The sequence below is a fragment of the Pelodiscus sinensis genome, chromosome 4, assembly GCF_049634645.1.
Source record: "Pelodiscus sinensis isolate JC-2024 chromosome 4, ASM4963464v1, whole genome shotgun sequence".
Classification (NCBI taxonomy): Eukaryota; Metazoa; Chordata; order Testudines; family Trionychidae; genus Pelodiscus; species Pelodiscus sinensis.
In genome coordinates, this window is record NC_134714.1 from 21,712,988 (window position 1) to 21,731,229 (window position 18,242).

Sequence of the window (18,242 nt, forward strand, 5' to 3'; positions counted from 1 at the left end):
AGGCAGAACGGTGTTGCGCAAGAGGGTTTTTCTTGCGCAAGAAGGGGCAGTGTAGACACTCCTTGCGCAAGAGCCTCTTCTGAAAAAAATGGTGGCTCATTAGGTATGCAAATGAGGCTCGGTGATATTCCACGCTTATCCTCATTTGCATATTACTTGCGCAAGAAGCCGCGAGTGTAGACATAGCATTTCAGTTTAATGCTTGGGAGTATCCCACATTTATACACCATAAGTCAGATTTTGGCTGCCTCAGGTGGATGTTTGGGGCTCCCCCAGAGGACAGCCAGATTTTTGACTCATGTACTTCTTGAATGTCAGCTATAGGGATGTTAAATTGCAGTTGTTGAGCTAATCAAGTAGTCAATGGAATTTCCATTGACTATTCAATTAGTCAATAAGGGGGGTGCTCGATACACAGCACCGGCTCCTACTACATTTAAACTGCAGAGCTGCAGCAGGATTAGCTCCTGGGGGCAGTGCGAGACGGGACTGTGTGCTGGCTCTGACTCTGCCCTTCCCCAAACTATGGAGACGGTGCTGGGGGGAACTGGTTTTAAGCCAGCTCCTTCCAGGATTGACTCCTGCTTCCCCTCCTTGCTGCCTCTAACACAGAGGCAGCAAGGGGGGGAGGAAGCGAGTAGTCAACTCAACTATTCCCTTACTTCCTTAGTCAGTTGTGGCAAATGTTAGCATTGCCAGGTGAACAAGGCACTATACATGCAAGGGCTACTTGGAGATAAGTAGCAGGAGCACGCTCACAAGGGACAAGGCAGAATGTGTTACACCTCCCCTCCCCCCCCAAAAAACCGGTACGTTCTCTCCAGAACTGCTGTCAATCTTATTGGCCCTGCAAGCAAAACATCTCTAGCCATTGGTGCAATGCACCTCCCCATTTCTCATCCTGTTACAAGGCCTTGGATGTGCATGGCCTAATTCAGCTCCCATTAAAATCCATGAAAAGACTGATTTGAATAGGAATTGAACTATGCCAGAAAATGGTCCTGTGCATGTATATTATGTAAATAACAGTAGATGTGAGACACTCTGACCAGGTTACAGGTGTTAACAAGTGAGGTCATTGAGCACCTACCCCTCACACATTCCAGAGACACGTTTGGAGGCAACAGCATCTGTTATTCCAAATTTTATTACATCAATGGCTTGAAAAATTTTATTTGATGTCAGCAAACATTGGAAATCATAGAAAAATGAATTATGTAGAATTTCACAAATGAATTTTCACCCCCACTATATTTCCTCTTACAGTAAAATGATAATTCAAAAACAAAAAGGTTGTTTCAGTGGTTAAGCAATTTTATAATGCTATGAACATTCACCACAGTAAGTGTGCTGAATAATAGAAAACAGGCAAAGAAGACATTAAAATATTACTTACAACAGCATTATTACAACATACTTTCTTCAAAACTCCAATGAGTATTTGATCACTTCCAAAGCTGTACAGCATTTCCATTATATTTGTGAACTTAACCTTATACATCTTTTAAAATTTTGAAAAAATTCTTTAAGTAATCTATAAGTAGTTAACAAAATTGATAAAATCTACATAATGGAATACTATACACTCCAGTATAAATTTAATTTTAGGAGAATATGAATGTAAACACTCATTATTATACAACATGCATAGACTATACTGACCTTCCATCTTCTGAACTGTAACTTTCACCGCAATTGTGCTTTACTATCAACAGAAAAAGCTGCATTAATCCAGGGAGTGGCAGAAAGTGTATTTGTTTTAGGGCATTGCACATGATCACTAGATTTGACTTGCTAAAGGCACCCTAGAGCTAATAAAAATACATTTTTTTTAAAAGGGTAATTATTAGACCACTCAATTTTGAATAGGCTATGAGATGTTCTATATAGGCTTTAATAATATATCAGAAAAGCGATATCTCTGCAGTTCACTGAGCTGAAGTTTTTCAAAGTCCTTAAGTTCACAAATCCAGCAATCAAGTTAGTGTAATGCACAGTTTGGCTCGTATTTGGTATGCATGAATACCAACAGTACGTTGGAGATTTTAGGGGTGAGGGGGAGAGGGGAAGGGGGAGGAAAAAAACCCTAACAAGGGTTCAATTTAAATTTAAAGTGACAAAGAATATATTTTAGTAAGTAATGTTTCAGATGTGTTTGTCCTGGAAAGAAAAAAAAATTGTCTGTCAGGACATCACTTTAAGGGAAAAAAAAGTTTAATTATTGTATTTTTTTTTATTTTAAAAAGATGCTTTTTATTCAGTAATCCAGGGGTCTTCCTGGGTAAAAAATCTTGTAAAAAAACATTAAAATTCATTTATCCCAATTGGTATTAAATATATCATAACACCTTGTGGCTGCATTACCAGTTATGGCTATTATGGACTTAAGGATCTGATTGTACATTGTTGCTATACTGTTAAGCACAACTGAGGCATGTATTTTTCCCTTGGTTATAAAGATATTATAAAAATTGATCACTGTGTTTCAGACCAGTTAAACACAATATTCAAGTAACAAGGTGTTTTAATGAATAAGTGAAAAAAGTTACCTAGCACTTTACACAGCTACATAAAAATTAAATAAAACAAATGTAAATTTGTTTATGCATATGTAATACACTTTTATATCTTTAAGATTTCTAAACCTAAAAATTAAACTATTATTTGCTTTAACTATACCATATTTTTGCACAATAACTTACTTAGGAGAAATAAATTCCCATATTCCACAAAATATATATAATTATAACATTCACATTGATAGTTTAAGAAAAACAAAATTTAAGTGAATATTACATTGTATGCAGTAATCTTTGTGGACCCATCAATCAGAATGCAACCAGTTGATGTATGTAATGCTTGATCCGTTTAAAAAAAAAAAAAAAAAAGGGTCTCCATACAACTAAGACCAAACCATTTGAACTTTTAAAGCTAAAATGATTTCTTGCATTTAAAAACATAATAGGTAAGAGAATAATGAAACCTAACAAAGTTAAAATACAGGTTTATATTGTATGTATAAAAATTACAATGAGATAGCAGTCCTCCAAAAAGATTTATACAACTTTTTTCTTCCTGATATCAAATGAATTGTACATGCTAGTTTCCTTTGGGCAGAAAGCCAAAATACAACTTTTCTGATCATAAGTTTGCCAAACTTGGTAGGAAGTGGTAGGTGCAATACCAACTTGAGGAGATATTTGAGCAAGACCTACTGTAGAAACATTTATTGGTATAATAATGTGTTGGGGCATTTTTTTTTAAATGCTGAGCCATTTGCCAAGATAAGAATGTCAATGACAGTCTCTCTCTCTCTCTCCCCGCCCCCGCTGGGCAACAGAATGATGTCATCACTCTCTCTGGATGTCATCACATGAAAGCTGCTGGGGGGGGGGGGGGGTTGCGAGCTTAGCAAGCAGCAGGTGCAGCCCCCTAGTAATGGTATAAAAATGCTTTAGCTAGAAAAAATGGCGTCACTTTAAGGAGCCAGAATGTCAAATTGGGAGGGGAGATAGAAACACTCTTCAGATATCTAATCACAGGAAAAGCTCAGTTTACACAAACTGCCAAAATCAAACTGCTGACAGTAAATAGCACAGATGTACAAAATGCAACTATGTGCTCCCCTGAATTTCCTTGATGACTTCCCTCCCTACAGCCCACCAAAATCAAAAGTGGTGACTCTCTTTCCAAGTAGACCCAAACAAGAAATACCCTCTCTCTTTCTTAGGCCTTGTCTATGCAAGAGAGGCTCAATAATTTGGGTTTTTTTTAAAAGATGTTTAAAAATAAGAAAGCTTTTTGCACTGGTATAGTTATTTTGTTTTAGTCTATTTCTAATTGATGTAAGATGAATTAAAATAAGCCTGATTTACACAGAAATCCGGGAGTGCTCAGGCAGCTTTCCACACCATATTTAAAAATCATGTCCTTATTTAAACTGGTAGAAGACCTTTGTTTACACAAAATCTCCATAAGGAACAACTTAATTAGTATTGGGCATTTGATGTAACCCCCATAGAGAGGAATGAGGCAGTTCACACCCTTCAGAGCTTTTGTTCACCTAGAATATGTCTTCACTGCAGTGTAATTTGGGATTTAAATTGTCCCCAACCACACTGCCACCCATGCACAAAACCCCTCACCGGAATTTAGTGGTGTCTTAATTCCAGACTAGCTGGCCTGGGTAAGGGTTAGAGCACAGGTGCAGCTTTCACCTGGTAACGCAGGTGATCAGTTATCTTGGACAGAGTAAGCAGCCACACTGCAAAGCCATTCCCAAGTGTCCATGGCCTCACTAGGACTCTGCAATGAGGACAGAGGCTAATCAGCCAAGGGCTGATAGTCCTCCGGAGCCTTCCCACAATTCCCCCGGGGTTCCTAGGACAGACAAGCTCTCCCACAATGCAGTGGCAAAGAATCAGAAATGTTCAACTTACTGCAGCACAAACAGCTATGGGATATGCCCCCAGAAGCCCTACTGACCCACAGGGAAACACAGGACCAGCAATGCCACAGTAGCTTAGGTACAGCTTTGCAATGTGGCTGCTCACAACTGGGCAGGGGCAGCACAAGGGATGCAAGAATTTAACCAGTTAGCCACTAGCCAGCAACAGCTGAGAGCCCATTTAATCGTGTAACTGATGGAATTTTGGGCGGTTATACAGTTACTATTTTTAAACCCTTTTTACATCCCTAGGCAGCACCAAGTTCTTCTCAGTGGGGAGGGCTGAGGTGGGTTAGACAGACAACTGGGGGGGGGGAGGGCTCTGTAAATGCTGGCCCCACCTCCTCCCCCCCAAACGGGGGGGGGCTCTAAATGCTGGCCCCACCTCCTCTCCCCCAAACAGACCCCTAGGCCAGGTTGGAAGCCAAAGTTGGACAATGTGGGGCAGCTGCTGTGCACCAGGACAACAGCCAGCAAACAAACAGCCACAGAACTCCCCTGCCTCCTCTTCTTGCTGCTGCTCAGGGCCCCAAAACTGTAGCTGTTCCCCACTGCCCTTTGACTCAGACCAAAGAGCTGCCCAGGCATGGGTACTCCGCTCAAGGGCCAGCATACCCCTTGGGCAATACCGAGTACGTCAGAGTTCAGGCTATGGGGAGCTCTGGACCCATCATTTGCCCTGGACTGCTAGCCCCAACGAGAAGGAACATGGTCTAAGGGCTACTCTGAGGCATCCCAGACCCCTGCCCAGGCTTACTTCTGCACTGCTGGCAGCAGTGTTGCCTTCAGAACTGAGCAGCTGGAGAGCAGTGGCCAGGCACCCAGCTCTGAAGGCAGCACAACGGCCAGCAGCAGCAGTGCAGAAACAGCTGTTTGTGGTTTCGCCTTTGCACCAGGAAGGATGGCTATTGCGGAGCTATGCAAGGCAGCACAGATGATTAATCACCCCCCCCCCCTCCAGTCACTCAGCATCCTGCAGGGAGTCCTGAGCCTCTGACTGGGCAGGGCTGATTAATTACCTGTGAAGCTGTGCTGCTGCACAACTTAGAGGGAACACTGCTATAACTCTCACAACCTCCCCCTGCCCGTGTCTCCAGTGCCACCCCCACACCTGGGTTCTGATCATTTGAGTTAACTCTGCAGTGAAAACACATCCCCAGTCATCCCTGCACTGTACTGGCCGGCCTCAAAAAAAGCTCTGGACTCTTTCATAGGGAAAAAAAAATTGAACAAAAGTCTGGAGAACAAGAAGATGGCGTCAGAGAAGTGACAAGTACACTGTGCTGTTATGTCCTGCCTCAGTCCAAACTCTGGCTAATTAAAACGGAAAGCCAAGTTTTTACTATGTCTTTGAAGATGCCAAGAAAAATTGTGCTCAATCCTTCTATTTCTAATAGACTAACCATAAAATGCTTAATGACTACCGTACTCTGGGCAAACCGTCACTGCTACATCTAGTTACTTGAACTGGTACCATCACATACCCAGCTCCAGAATCAGCAGCAAGAACCTGTCTTAGATGCACTGGCTTGCAGCTTATCATCATCTCCCTTCACCAATTATGAACTATTCTGAGACAAAGCTTCAGAGAACAACTTCAGCTCAAAACCAACACAGATTCCCCCCAACTAGCCCTCAAACATAACCCTTCGAAGACTAGAACTGGAGGGTTCTACAGGTGGGTGCACTAAGGAGGTCTCCCCTTTGAGTTGCATATTCTGGTTCTGAAAATGAAAGTGATATGTGCTTTAGAGTAGCAGCTCCCACTGGTATCACCATCATTTAAAAAAATTAAGGGACTAGATGGCACATCAAGTGAATATGCCAGTAGTGGTACATGGATCACAGCTAGGGACCTCCTGCAGCAGAGGGACTGAAATTGCTTCTAAATCCAAAAAGTGAGTCAAACGGTTGTATCTTTCCAGGGCATTATCCCTGGTACACTAAAAATCACAGTTTCTTAACCTTGTTGATATCAGGAACTGGTTTGTTGCCTTCCAAACCCATGTCAAAGAAATCTCGGTGATCAGCAAGGAGGCTGCAACACACCAAAGCCAAGTAGTTCATCAACATTGCACAAGATTAATCAGATCACTTCTACGTCCTATTGAGTCTTGCAAAAGAAGATCAAAGTGACAAAAGAGGGAGCATAATACAGAATTGAATTAAGTCAATGAGATGGTCCTTGTCCTCTAAGGTCTCTAAGAGTGAAGTCTACATTTTAGGGTTACATTTCCGTAACATTTGTCTACCCTTCCTCTGACAGGAGCAATTTAATGGTTTTGACAAGCACAGCGCGCTGAAGAGGATGACAACACTGGAACAACTTTAAAAAAAAAAAGAAAAAAAAAGACATTTCTAAGGGAGAAGCACCAGCTAAAGTTGTTTTGACTTAATCCCATGGAGAGTCAGGAAAAAGGAAGTTGCATGCCACTCACTTAGAAATTTACAACGTGAATGCTGAATGCCATCAGGTATACACTGGCTCTGACACATTTCAGGTTATGTTTTCCCTTTTTTACACTAAATAAAAGCCATTAAAATATCCAGGAATAAAACGCTCAACCAGTTAGTGAGCTTTCTATGAAGCAAGAACATGTGTACTAATGTAGCAGAAAGAAAGAACTGCACAAATCAGAAGTGTAATGAGTTACATTTACAACTTTAGACTGACCCCAACCTTGCAAATAACATTTCACATCACTTTGCATTACTTAAAACCACTTGCTAACATGCCCTGTAATTGCAGAGTAAGTATGATGCCATTGGCATGTGCATAAGCCTCTCCTTTATAGAAAGCTCACTAATCATAGTGTCATTGTAAGAATAATAATTATTTTATACAGGAAGCAGAGATCACAAGGCCATGCAGCAATACGTACTTATACCCTATGTAGAGGACCAAGTATTATTGTAACGTTAGCGTGGGGGCTGCTAACACTGGAGTTCTTTGCTGTGCAGGCTTGTCAGATTTTACCCACAGGTATAATTGGTTCAAGAAGTCCTCATTCTTTAGCAGGGCATTGATGAAATGGAGCTTTTGAAAGAAAGTGGAGGCAGTATGGAGGAATGAGGAGAAATTAAGGCAGATGTAGCACAGGACTGGAAGCGTTTGCCTTTTTTGGTAATAGCTGCTTGTCCACATAGATATGATGCAGATGGCTGTCTGAGGTTTGCTAATACCTGATATCCTGGATAACACAGTAGTCAACACAAATTGTTCTAGGCTACACGAGCTTCTCATGAAGCAGATGCATATCTGACATCAAGAACAGAAGTAGCCTAGAGGAAAAAAGAAGAGAGACTTGTTTAACTGTACACACACACTTCCTAACTTCTCTTGAAGTGTACGATACTGAAAGAAAGAGAACAAGAAACAACTCTTGACACACGGCAAGGAGACAGCAGCAACCTCTGCTCTAGATGAAACAGGACTTCCAGCATATTGTAAATAAATCAAGCTAAGCTCAGCAATAATGCCACCTTTATTGTTAGTGATTTCACAGGAAACAAAGGTGACAGTTTGCCATGAAAATCCATTTCCAGGGAAAACCAAAGAAAGGATGGATTACTCACCTTAAGTGTTGCACACTTGCTCCATGTTCCCAGACTAGAGATGTAAAAATGCCCTACAATAGTTAACCCATTAAATGTGCTTTTTTTGTTTAACTGATTAACCACTGTAGGCAGGGGGCTGCTCCAGCCACGGCGCCACAGGTGGGGTCCAGCCAGTCAGGACAGCTGTGGGGGCTGCTCCTGCCAGGCCTACCGTGCCTGTGAGCAAGGTCCGGCCAACCGGGTAGATTAACTGGTTACCTTGTAAGCAGGCTGATAAGCCACCTGCTTACAAAGTAACCAGTTAGCCTCCTATATCCCTACCCCAGACTGGAGATTTTTCCATAGCAGTATCTGTCTAGTCTGTGCATGCTCCTCTGCCCTCCTCACGCTATGGCACTGAGAACAAAGGGGGCTGCCAGACCCTCTGCCATTTTGTTTCTACTGGCAGTTCACATTAAGGCTGCGATCAAGGGGTCAGACAGTGCACTATGCATAGGACAACACAAACGGGCCTTTAAGAACTCAGGTTACCACAAGATAAGCAACCCATCCGTCCAGTGATTGTTGCTCCGTGTAGTGTGCTTCAGGAGCTACACAAGCTACATCTCTAAAGAAGATGGATGGCTAGAAACTTTTGACACAGACTGAACAACTCTCCTCCTTGGAAAAGCAGCTGCTTACACCAGTGCACAATGCCTAGAGGTGCTATGAATGGAGCTCCAAGTTGCTGTCTGTTGCGGTCAGTAAAAGGGACATTGCTAAGAGAAGCTATCGATGCTGCCTGAGTAGAGCGCTCTCACACACATTGCCTTTGAGAAGACATTCATCTCGTAGCAGAGTAGGATTCTCCAAGAGCCATTTAATTTGGGGAGGAAATCTCACACACTGCAAATGTCAGCTTCTAGGACAGTGGCACATGGGCCCCTAGGAGTACATGGAGGTCTTCTAAAGGGGACTCAATTCACCTAGATATTTACCTAGTTTTACAACAGGCTACATAAAAAGCACTAGGAAAGCAGGACAAGCTAAGATTTCACACAGACAAAATGAGAAAGCAAAAGTTCAGTAGCAGTGACCTGTGATATTTTGTATTATTAGGTCTGATTTTGAAAGCAAGCAGTTTTAGTCCAAAGCACCAAAGCAATCACTTCAGATGCAGTTCCATAGATATCCTGACATCCCTAGACAAGGTACAGATGACTATGTGATTAGTCAATATACCCGGGCTCTTCCACAGATGCACCTGCCCCCACCCCTTGCTGCCTCCTACAGCAAGTTTCACCCTCCTCCAGGGAGATACTCACCGAGTAACCTGTTATCCATTCATATACCTAGTTACATCACATTCATCTTTCCCATTTTGCTTTGTAATATTTCCTGGCAGAGTCCTATCTACTGCTGCACAGGACAGCCTGGCTGCCAACCAAACAGACTTTTTCTAACTTCACCATCCAAGTGCCATGCCTTCAGGTGAAACATGGCTGGGTTGAGGTGACAGGTCTGTCTCTCGTCATGGGTTAACAGCTGACACATTAGGGGGAAGACAGAGCAGCTGAATGGATAGCTGAAAAAGGGGGGGAAACCAGAACAGTCAGGTCCAACCCAGTGTTAAGAGGACGCCTTGCACCTTGTCCTGTCCGATCCCCTTCCATATCCGAGGTAAGAGGAGTATCTGTGTATGTTGATCTCAGGGCCCTGAGAAATGCATCATCTACAGCCTGTGCTGCAAGTCCCTCTGGAGCACAAGTCTTTGCCTTTGTTCCCCTGGGACACAGATTTGTGGATAAGAGGCCCCACACTCAGAAGCCTCCTAGATATGGGAGCTCTGCAGCTCCCACTTGTGTTCTGTGGAGAAATGTCCACTCAGAGAATTCACTAAGTGTTGTGGATCTCTGCCAGGTGCACCATGTCAAGATAATCTACCTGGGACTGCACCAGTTCCAAAGGCCACGCAAAGCTAGAAGGTGTGCTCCTCCCTGCCATCGTGTTGTCTGATAACACTGTTCTGGAGGAATCTGTTCAGCTCCCTAAGGTCTAGAATGGGTTTTCATTGCCCTATCTTCTTGGGAATGTGTCAGTACTTCAAGTAGAACGCCTCTTCCCTTGCTGTTCAGAGATATTAGTTCTAGAAAGCCCTCGTTAAAGGAGCAACTCTACCTCCTGCAGAAGAATTATCTTGTTAAGGATCCCTGAAAGAGGAGGAATGGAAATGAATGGTGTACTCCAAGGAGATGATTTCTGTCCCAGTAGACAGGAGGTGGGAATGTTGGAATCTAAAGGGAGGGACGGAGGTGGGGGAATGAAATGAACAACCCCGAATGTCGGTACAGATCCAGAGAGACAGTGCATGGCTCTCAAAATTCCCTTTAAAACTCTAGTTTCAACATTGGCAGTGGTTGGGAAGTAAGAGACTGTTAACCTGGAACACCCTTGCTATGCATCGTTGGACAGTTGTACATCCTAGGCCACGAAAGGACAGTGGTTCAACAGCCCTCTTTATTCCCATTGTGCAGAACATGAGGAGAGCAGGGCTGCATGCATGGACTACGCTGATCCTGCTAGGGAACAGCCTTCGGTACTGGGAGCATTTGCGATTTGACAGGCACTATATGTGGAAATAGTCAATTGAAGAATCAAAACTTGTATAGTGGTTCTGGGTGCACTTACTAGGCAGGGACAAAGAAAAGCCACAGATATGAGGATATGGCTGAGGTAGAAAATGGAGGAGATGAATAGGGTCTTGTACTTGGCCAGCTAGCATTTTCATATGCACTGCCAGACTGATCCTGCAGATCAAATTGCCAAAAGAAGCAGAGCCACAGACAACAGAGGCAAAGTGCTATGTATTCCAGGATTGAACCTGCCTACAGGAAAGAAGGTACAATCTCTTCCTTCCTCATACAGAACTGACCTCTCAACTCAAAACTATTCAAAATGGGAGCAAATTGATCTGGCTCTTTTAAAAGTTCACCTCCAGGACTGGATTTACTTTTCTCTGAAGAGAACAAACATCATAAGTTGACTACATGCTCTATAAAGTACCAATTCAGGTAGGTGCTTGACCATTAGTTTCATGGTACAACAAGAATGTCTCACATGCTCTTGTATTGGCAGGCAGGGTAAAAAGTAAGGACTTCTGTCAGTTTTCAGTACTCCTTTCTGAAGGTCATCACTTCTGCCTCCTTCCAGCAAAGCATACCCAACCAACAAGCAGTGGACTCTTAAGTTGGCATGTGGTTTACATATGTCTATCACATGGCCTTTTATTTTAGAAAAAACAATGCATGACCCAAACTAATGTGTTCTTGGTTTGTGGCCAGTTACTAGTACTGGCACATGAAAATACCTTAAATGATAAATCAGAAAGAGGGAGGCCTCTTTTTAACCTCTTGATTCTGAAGCACTTGAGCATCTGCTATAGAAAAGGCTTCATCAGCACCACAACCCATCTGGTCTTTTATCACTAAGTTACTCCCAATATTGTCACTGGGAACTGCATACACAGGGGAATCTGCTCATATACTTTATTCTGTGTTTTTTACATAGACAGACACACACACAAAAATAAGATGGTCGAATGCTGTGAAAAATGTCAGTCCCCTGTTCGAAATTCATTTATATATTTGAACCTAAAGCAACCAGCATTTCACAGTCCAAACTTTAGTCACAGATTTACCTCATTCTCCTCTTCTGACATTTTAGTGGAATTATCCGGTGACTTTACAGGCTTCTGATTACTAGGTCCATTTGATTCCTCTTTGCCATGTTCTGCTTCCCACTCCTGTAGAACTTCATCTATGTTGAAACGACGCCGGTAACTTACAAAAAAGTGTTTCACTTGCACCACGGATTTATTTCCAATAACATCAGAGATTGCCTGGAAGTCTCGGCCATACTTCCGGATTGCTGAAAATGGAAGAGGAATTATATAAACGGTTTCAACAGGTAGAGAGGAGTATAAGCCACAATGTAAGGATCCAAAGCTGAATTTCCCCATGGTCATAGAATCATAGAGCTGGAAGAGACCTCAGGAGGTTATCAAATCCGGCCCCCTGCCCAAGGTAGGACCAATCCCAACTAAATCAACCCAGCTAAGGCTTTGTCAAGCAGAGACTTAAACACCTCTAGGGATGGAGATTCCATCACCTCCTATGTAACCCATTCCAGTGCTTCACCACCCTCCTAGTGAAATAGTTTATCCTAATATCCAACCTAGACCTCCCCTACTGTAACTTGAGACCATTGCTCCTTGTACTGCCTTCCGTCACTACTGAGAACAGTCTTTCTCCATCCTCTTTGGAATCTCCCTTCAGGAAGTTGAAGGCTGCTATCAAATCCCTCCTCACTCTTCTCTTCTGCAGACTAAAACCCAAATCCCTCAGCCTCTCCTCATAGGTCATGTGCTCCAGCCCCCTAATCATTTTGGTCACCCTCCACTGGACCCTCTCTCATGCGCCCACATCCTTTCTATAGTGGGGCGGGGGGGGGGGGGGGGGGCTCAGAACTGGACACAATACTCCAGATGTGGCCTCACCGGAGCCAAATAAAGGGGAATAATCACTTCTCTAGATCTGCTGGCAATGCTCGATGGTCTGGGCCCGTCTCTGGCTACACCACTATGAAAAGTGGCATCAAGTTGGGAGAGGGAGAAAGTGAGAGTAGGAGAAAAGTTGAGAATAGAGGTAGAGGTAGAGACATCTATACAAATGAGTGATGTATTCTGAGCCAAACCTGAAATGCTAAATCCACCAAATCTATCTATAAATGCTATATATGCACAAGCAGCATGGCAGTGACTGCACTAAGAGTGATACTGGTGGGCAATAACTGGCCTGTGGGCTGGATACCGTTCCCCAGGGCTAGCCCCTGGTGGGCCACCACAGCTTTACTTGTGTCTCGGGTATGGGTGCTCATAGCACCCATTGGCTGCGGATTGCTGTTCCTGGCCAATGGGAGCTACATGAGCCAGTCTATGCCACTTCTTGCAGCTCTCATTGTCTGGGAACGGTGATCCGCGGCCAATGGGAACTGCAAGCACTCATACCTCTGGAGATGCAGGTAAATAAAGTGGTGGCAGCCCTAACTCTGGTGAACCGCCTCAGTCTTATTGCCCACCCCGGTACAAAAGCAGGTAAACGATCTGTTTACCCAAATGAACATTGATACAAGACATGCAAAAAGGGGAAGGAGTGGATTGTTTGTTTGTTTTTGTGTTAGGCCCTGTTTATCTGGCAACAATATATAGCAATGTCAAGATTTTCCATTAGCCACTGAAGGAGAAATCCCAGCTTGACACGCAATAGGGTTCAATTGTACTTCACCTGCTGAAGTAGGAAAGATTTATAGTTTTATAGTTCCATACCTTGCACAGCAAGAAGCTGCTCATCTGTGGTCCAACGTGCATTAAATTTCTGAACGACCTAGGTGTCAAACAAAGTAATTCATTTCCTTAAACAATGGACTTCTACTCATCTGAGTTTGTAAATTCATGTATGAATGCAGCAATAAACTAACTGCTAGAGCCTTCAAATACAGTATTTTTCTTCCTATGAAAATATTGCATTTTATTCTTTTTAGCAACAAAGGGAATCAAGTCAGTTAACTGAAAAAAATTGTTTCCATAGTTAACTGACAACATCGCACAGAAGTGTGGGGTTCAGCCCATGGTCTGAGCACAGAGTCAGGAGTCAGGAGTTCTCCTCATTGGTTGTCTACCAACTCCCTTTGGAGTGTTACTCAAATTTCTTATGGCCTGATCGTTAGAAGTATCAACTACCCAGCTCACCCAATAACTCTAACAGAAATTGTGGGCACACAGCAGTTCAGCCAGTCAGACCATTAAGTTCTCTGGCCCATCCCCTGATCTGTGGAATTGGCTAATAATTACCTCTCTCAGAAGGGGGTTACGATAAAACTCTGAAAAGAATATAACAAGTGCTAAGTATGACCAGCAATCTGAATGCTTACATTTGAGACAAGTTTCACAATCAGCTAACTACAGACTGAAAGCTGCTGTTACCCTCTTTCACCCGCCCCTCCTTCAAAGATCAATTACCATTAGATTAGTCTCTATGCTAGCCGGCAGTAGATTGAATGATTGTATCTACATCAGGCCAGCTCTGACATTTAAGCAAGAATTAAGACTTGCTACTGGGGAATGCAAAAAGATGCATACACAGCAACAGGTGAACTAGCCTACCTCTGGAAGTCTGTATTGTTCTATTCCACCTTCAAGTTTTTCTTTCAGAGCGCTATTTGTCTGCTTGATATTTTGAATCTGGGAGGGGGGAGAAAAGGAAGCAGTGACTTTCAGCAAGGATGAAAATGTTTCAAACAAGCTCTGTAGCATCTGCCCGTGCGAACAACTGACCAGCTTGACTTTGCAGTTCTCCCTGCATCATCTCTTTATAAAGATGGAGATTCTTATCTGTCCCACAAGTACAAGAACATCTGGAATGATTATTAAATCCATTTGCACTGTAAGCTCTTTGGGGCAGGGTCTGTTTTAGGGATGTTAAAATTAATAAACTAATCGAATAGTTGATGGATTTTCCATCAACTATTCGATTAGCTGATAAGGGCACTTCTGCTTTAGAATATAGCAAGAGCCCGCCCCGACTACTCCACCTTTGAAACGTAGCCATGCAGCATTCCGTCTTTGAAACGTACAAGAGCCCCAGCAGGAGCTCTTGTGCATTTCAAAGACTGAAATACTGCATAGAGCCTGAGGCCAAAGGGGGCCTCAGTCCTCCACTGGCCCCAGGCTCCATGCGGTGCTTCCGCTTTGAAATGTCCATGAGCCCTGGCAGGGATTCACACACATTTCAAGGTGGAATGCTGCTGCTGCTCCCCTGCCCCCTCCCACGGAGCTGGAGCTTGGGAAACCAGCTTTAAAGCCAGCTTCCTCCCCTCCCCCCTTCTTCACCCGCCTTGCTGCCTCTTTCTGATAGAGGCAGCAAGGGTGGGGGACGGGAAGCGAGTAGTCAAATAGTGTGTTGACTATCAAACTTTTGCTTATAGGATAGTCAACTAGTCGATTAGTCGCTTACACCCCTAGTCTATTTCTTGTTCTGTTTGTACAGTGTCCAACACAGTAGGACCCCATCCTCTGTTGGTCCTCCGTACTACCTTAAAACAATGAATACGGTAGTAATTCATAGCTAAAAATGACTGCAAAATATTCAGTGATGGACCCAAACCAGCTCTACATTTTGAAGTCAAGGAAGGGAGCGTTCAGATCTCACACAGGCAAACAGACTCAACCCATGAAGCAATTCATTACCCCTTCTGTCTTGGCTATTAGATGCTCAAAGGACATTTGCCAGTAGATCAGTTCTGCATGAAGCAATGGCAGTGCAGAAATATGTGGGGAAGCTTAGACAGTGCCTGCCTGCAGAAAGCATGTGTCAAACCACAAGAAAATCTCAGCTTTGCATTTGGAGCTGATGCCAAAACTTACAAAACGTCAAGATCCAATTTAAAAAAAACAACAAAAAAAACCACAATGTAAAAAAACCCACAACCATCTTCTGATGCACACGCTCGACAGACACAGAATGAAGAATTCTGTGTTTGCCCAATGCAGACTTCAGCTCCATAAGGGCTTCCTGTTTGCGCCAGCAATAGGGGTAAGGGGGACTGAAGAGATTCAACAGGGTTGTTGGAGATGCCAGAGAACAGACCTATAACCAGAAGTGCAGAGCAACTATAGCTATTCCAAAGGTGGCATGAGAAAAATGTGAAGAAAGCTAAATATGACAGATGCAAAGCAGCTACTGTTGGAAAATATACCATGTAAAGCAAAATTCAAATTCAATAATACAAGCAATACCAGATTTAACACAAAGGGCTGACAAACTCTTTGGATCAAAATGAACGATTTCTTGTTGCTCCGTATCTACAAAGCTAGACTTAAACAGTACTGCACTAATTCATTTTGGTAGACTGGCAGCTTGTTAATTAAGCCACGTCCTCTTATAAGCCATCACAGACACGCTATAAATCCCCAATAACAACGCAAATGGTGACTAACAGCAGCACCTTTAAAATATCAGTTGCCAAATTTACACCTGAGCTGTCTTTGGAGTGGTTTGTACCTGTCGCTTGATTGAGACCAGTTCCATATCCAGTTGTCTGAGCACAGTGGTAGCAGCAGTGGCATTTGCAGAAACGGCCTCCACATCCTCTTGAGACAGGAACATTCCTTTGGGAGGTTTCCTCTTTGCTCTGTTTTTAGCCTGTGTACTGTGTTTCTCCTTTTTCACTGGAGGCATTGTCTCAGCTGGTGGCACCTGAGAAGCAGATATTTTACACAAACTGAATTTTCAAAAAAAGGGAAAAATCCCACTACCTCTCAAAGAGGCTGACGTCAATGGGGTTAGACTCTTTAGTGACATATGCGCCTTTGAAAAATTACATCTCTCCCTTCAGTTCTGGTGGAAATCAGATATGTTTCAATTAAATCCTGTGTGTGATATCGTACAATAGGGCACAGTGATCAAAAATAAAATGATGCCACTTTAATTTTTTCTTTACATCACCACAGACTTTCCAGGTACAAGAGATGACTGCTGCTTTTTTAGTTGGCTTCCATTTCCGGGACAAGTGCCTAATAGTCAGTGAAATGTTTTTGGCTACTTGTAAACACTTGTCTCACACCCCCCATAACTAGGCCTCAATATGTCAGTTCAATTCTTCTCCCAAAGGAAATTCAATTTGATGGGGTAAGAGCAGGTGAACACAACATAAGAGTTTGTAGAGCAATTTCCTATGTGCCGGACATAGGGAAAAACAAACACAACCTAATTTAAGACCGAACACAAGGGTAGAGTTGACTGCAAAGTAATGCTTAAAAAAAAAAAAAAAAAAAAAAATCAAGGAATTTTTACTCATTTCATTTTAGGACAGTGTTGACAAACAGTAGTTCCTTTAAAAAGATATAGTTTTTTGCCTGACTGAGAAATTCAAACTAAAAGATCGCTTTTCCTGGCAGGGAGAAGGCGATCTATTTCAGACACAACTTTACATTTCTACAAAGAATTAGTTACCAAGTTGATCAATGTATTTTGATCCAAAAAGCTATAAATATTTTCCTCCTGTGTCTATAATCAGATCTTCTGGCACACCAATTTTTCTATTCATTTCAGCAGTTTATTACACAGAAAAGCTGTTACCCCTCACACTTCTCAAAAAAGCACATTTGAATCTCTTTAATATCACCTCCAAAGACGACTTTAGATTAGCATGCAATAAAAATCCTCCATTCTAAGATTAAATTTGTTGTATAGGGCATGGAATAGTGCCAAGAACAAACTTAAAAAAAAAAAACATAGAAAAAGAAAAAACAAGAGAAGCCCCAGTTACATTCCTAGACTTGCTCAAGCCCTAAAACACTGAAGCCAGCCCCGTAGCAAGAAACCATTTTGCTCAAGAAATCTCCCTACAACACATCTCCTTGCACAAGGGGAGTGGGAGAACAGCAGAAACACACAAATAGCCAGACAGATTTAATGATGGACCAGTGAGGCAAGTTTGCATTCAGCTTTAGAATGGAGAGCTTTGATAACTAAACTGGATTTGAAGTGGATTAGAGATTTCAGATTGGTGAGTATTTCATCTACGCACAGAAATTCACAGGCCTGTGCATGAATCCAATACAATGTACTCAAGCTGCAAGATGATAACACCCAGCTCCTGCAGCGAGAATCTCCCACAAGGCTGGAATATACATTTGATGTTCTCTGTAAGTGTAAACAACTTCAGATTGTTATTTTATTGAGTTCACAGAATATGTAACTTCTTTATATTATGGACAAGTCAGTGCTCTAGCAGAATAGCTTCTGACAGCTCCAAGCATGTCGAGACCCTCCATATACTGTGCAGGCTTCGAGAATTTAAATATCTAACCTATTTTGGAAAAGTTGCTTTGCTGGCCCATGGTATATCTTTGTAGAATTAAATCAACTTAAATCCCACAATAGAGAACCTGGATATTAATATGGAGATTGGCGGTTCTTCTCTCAGATGTATAAGGCCATTCATAGATAAGAGACAATGTACCACGGCTGAGAATTGAAGTTTAAAAAAGCAAAACTCATCTCATACCACTTAGAAAGCAAAGAAATAAGAGACACTGAGTCCAGGAAAGAGGAAATGTTAAGAAAGAAGCTCTCATTCTCCAATTCTGTATGATGAAGTTATGACTATGAGAAAGCCCCAATCATTTCAGTTAAATTGA

The 18,242-nt window shown here is 42.6% G+C and overlaps 1 protein-coding gene across 4 annotated transcripts in view; it reads right to left on the bottom strand.

The window, feature by feature from the left end:
* Nucleotides 1-1,128: 1,128 nt before the first annotated feature.
* Nucleotides 1,129-18,242, bottom strand: part of RCOR1 (REST corepressor 1) — a 141,922-nt gene continuing 124,808 nt past the window's right edge. For 3 of the 4 annotated variants that reach the window (XM_075926531.1, XM_075926533.1, XM_075926532.1), the window contains 5 exons: nucleotides 16,102-16,296; nucleotides 14,205-14,282; nucleotides 13,368-13,425; nucleotides 11,682-11,911; nucleotides 1,129-7,729 (listed from right to left, as the gene is read on the bottom strand). In XM_075926531.1, coding sequence (XP_075782646.1) covers nucleotides 7,688-7,729; nucleotides 11,682-11,911; nucleotides 13,368-13,425; nucleotides 14,205-14,282; nucleotides 16,102-16,296 — 603 coding nt within the window. In that variant the 3' untranslated portion in view covers nucleotides 1,129-7,687. The remainder of the gene's footprint in view (nucleotides 7,730-11,681; nucleotides 11,912-13,367; nucleotides 13,426-14,204; nucleotides 14,283-16,101; nucleotides 16,297-18,242) is intronic. The other variant, XR_012903289.1, reaches the window with a different exon arrangement.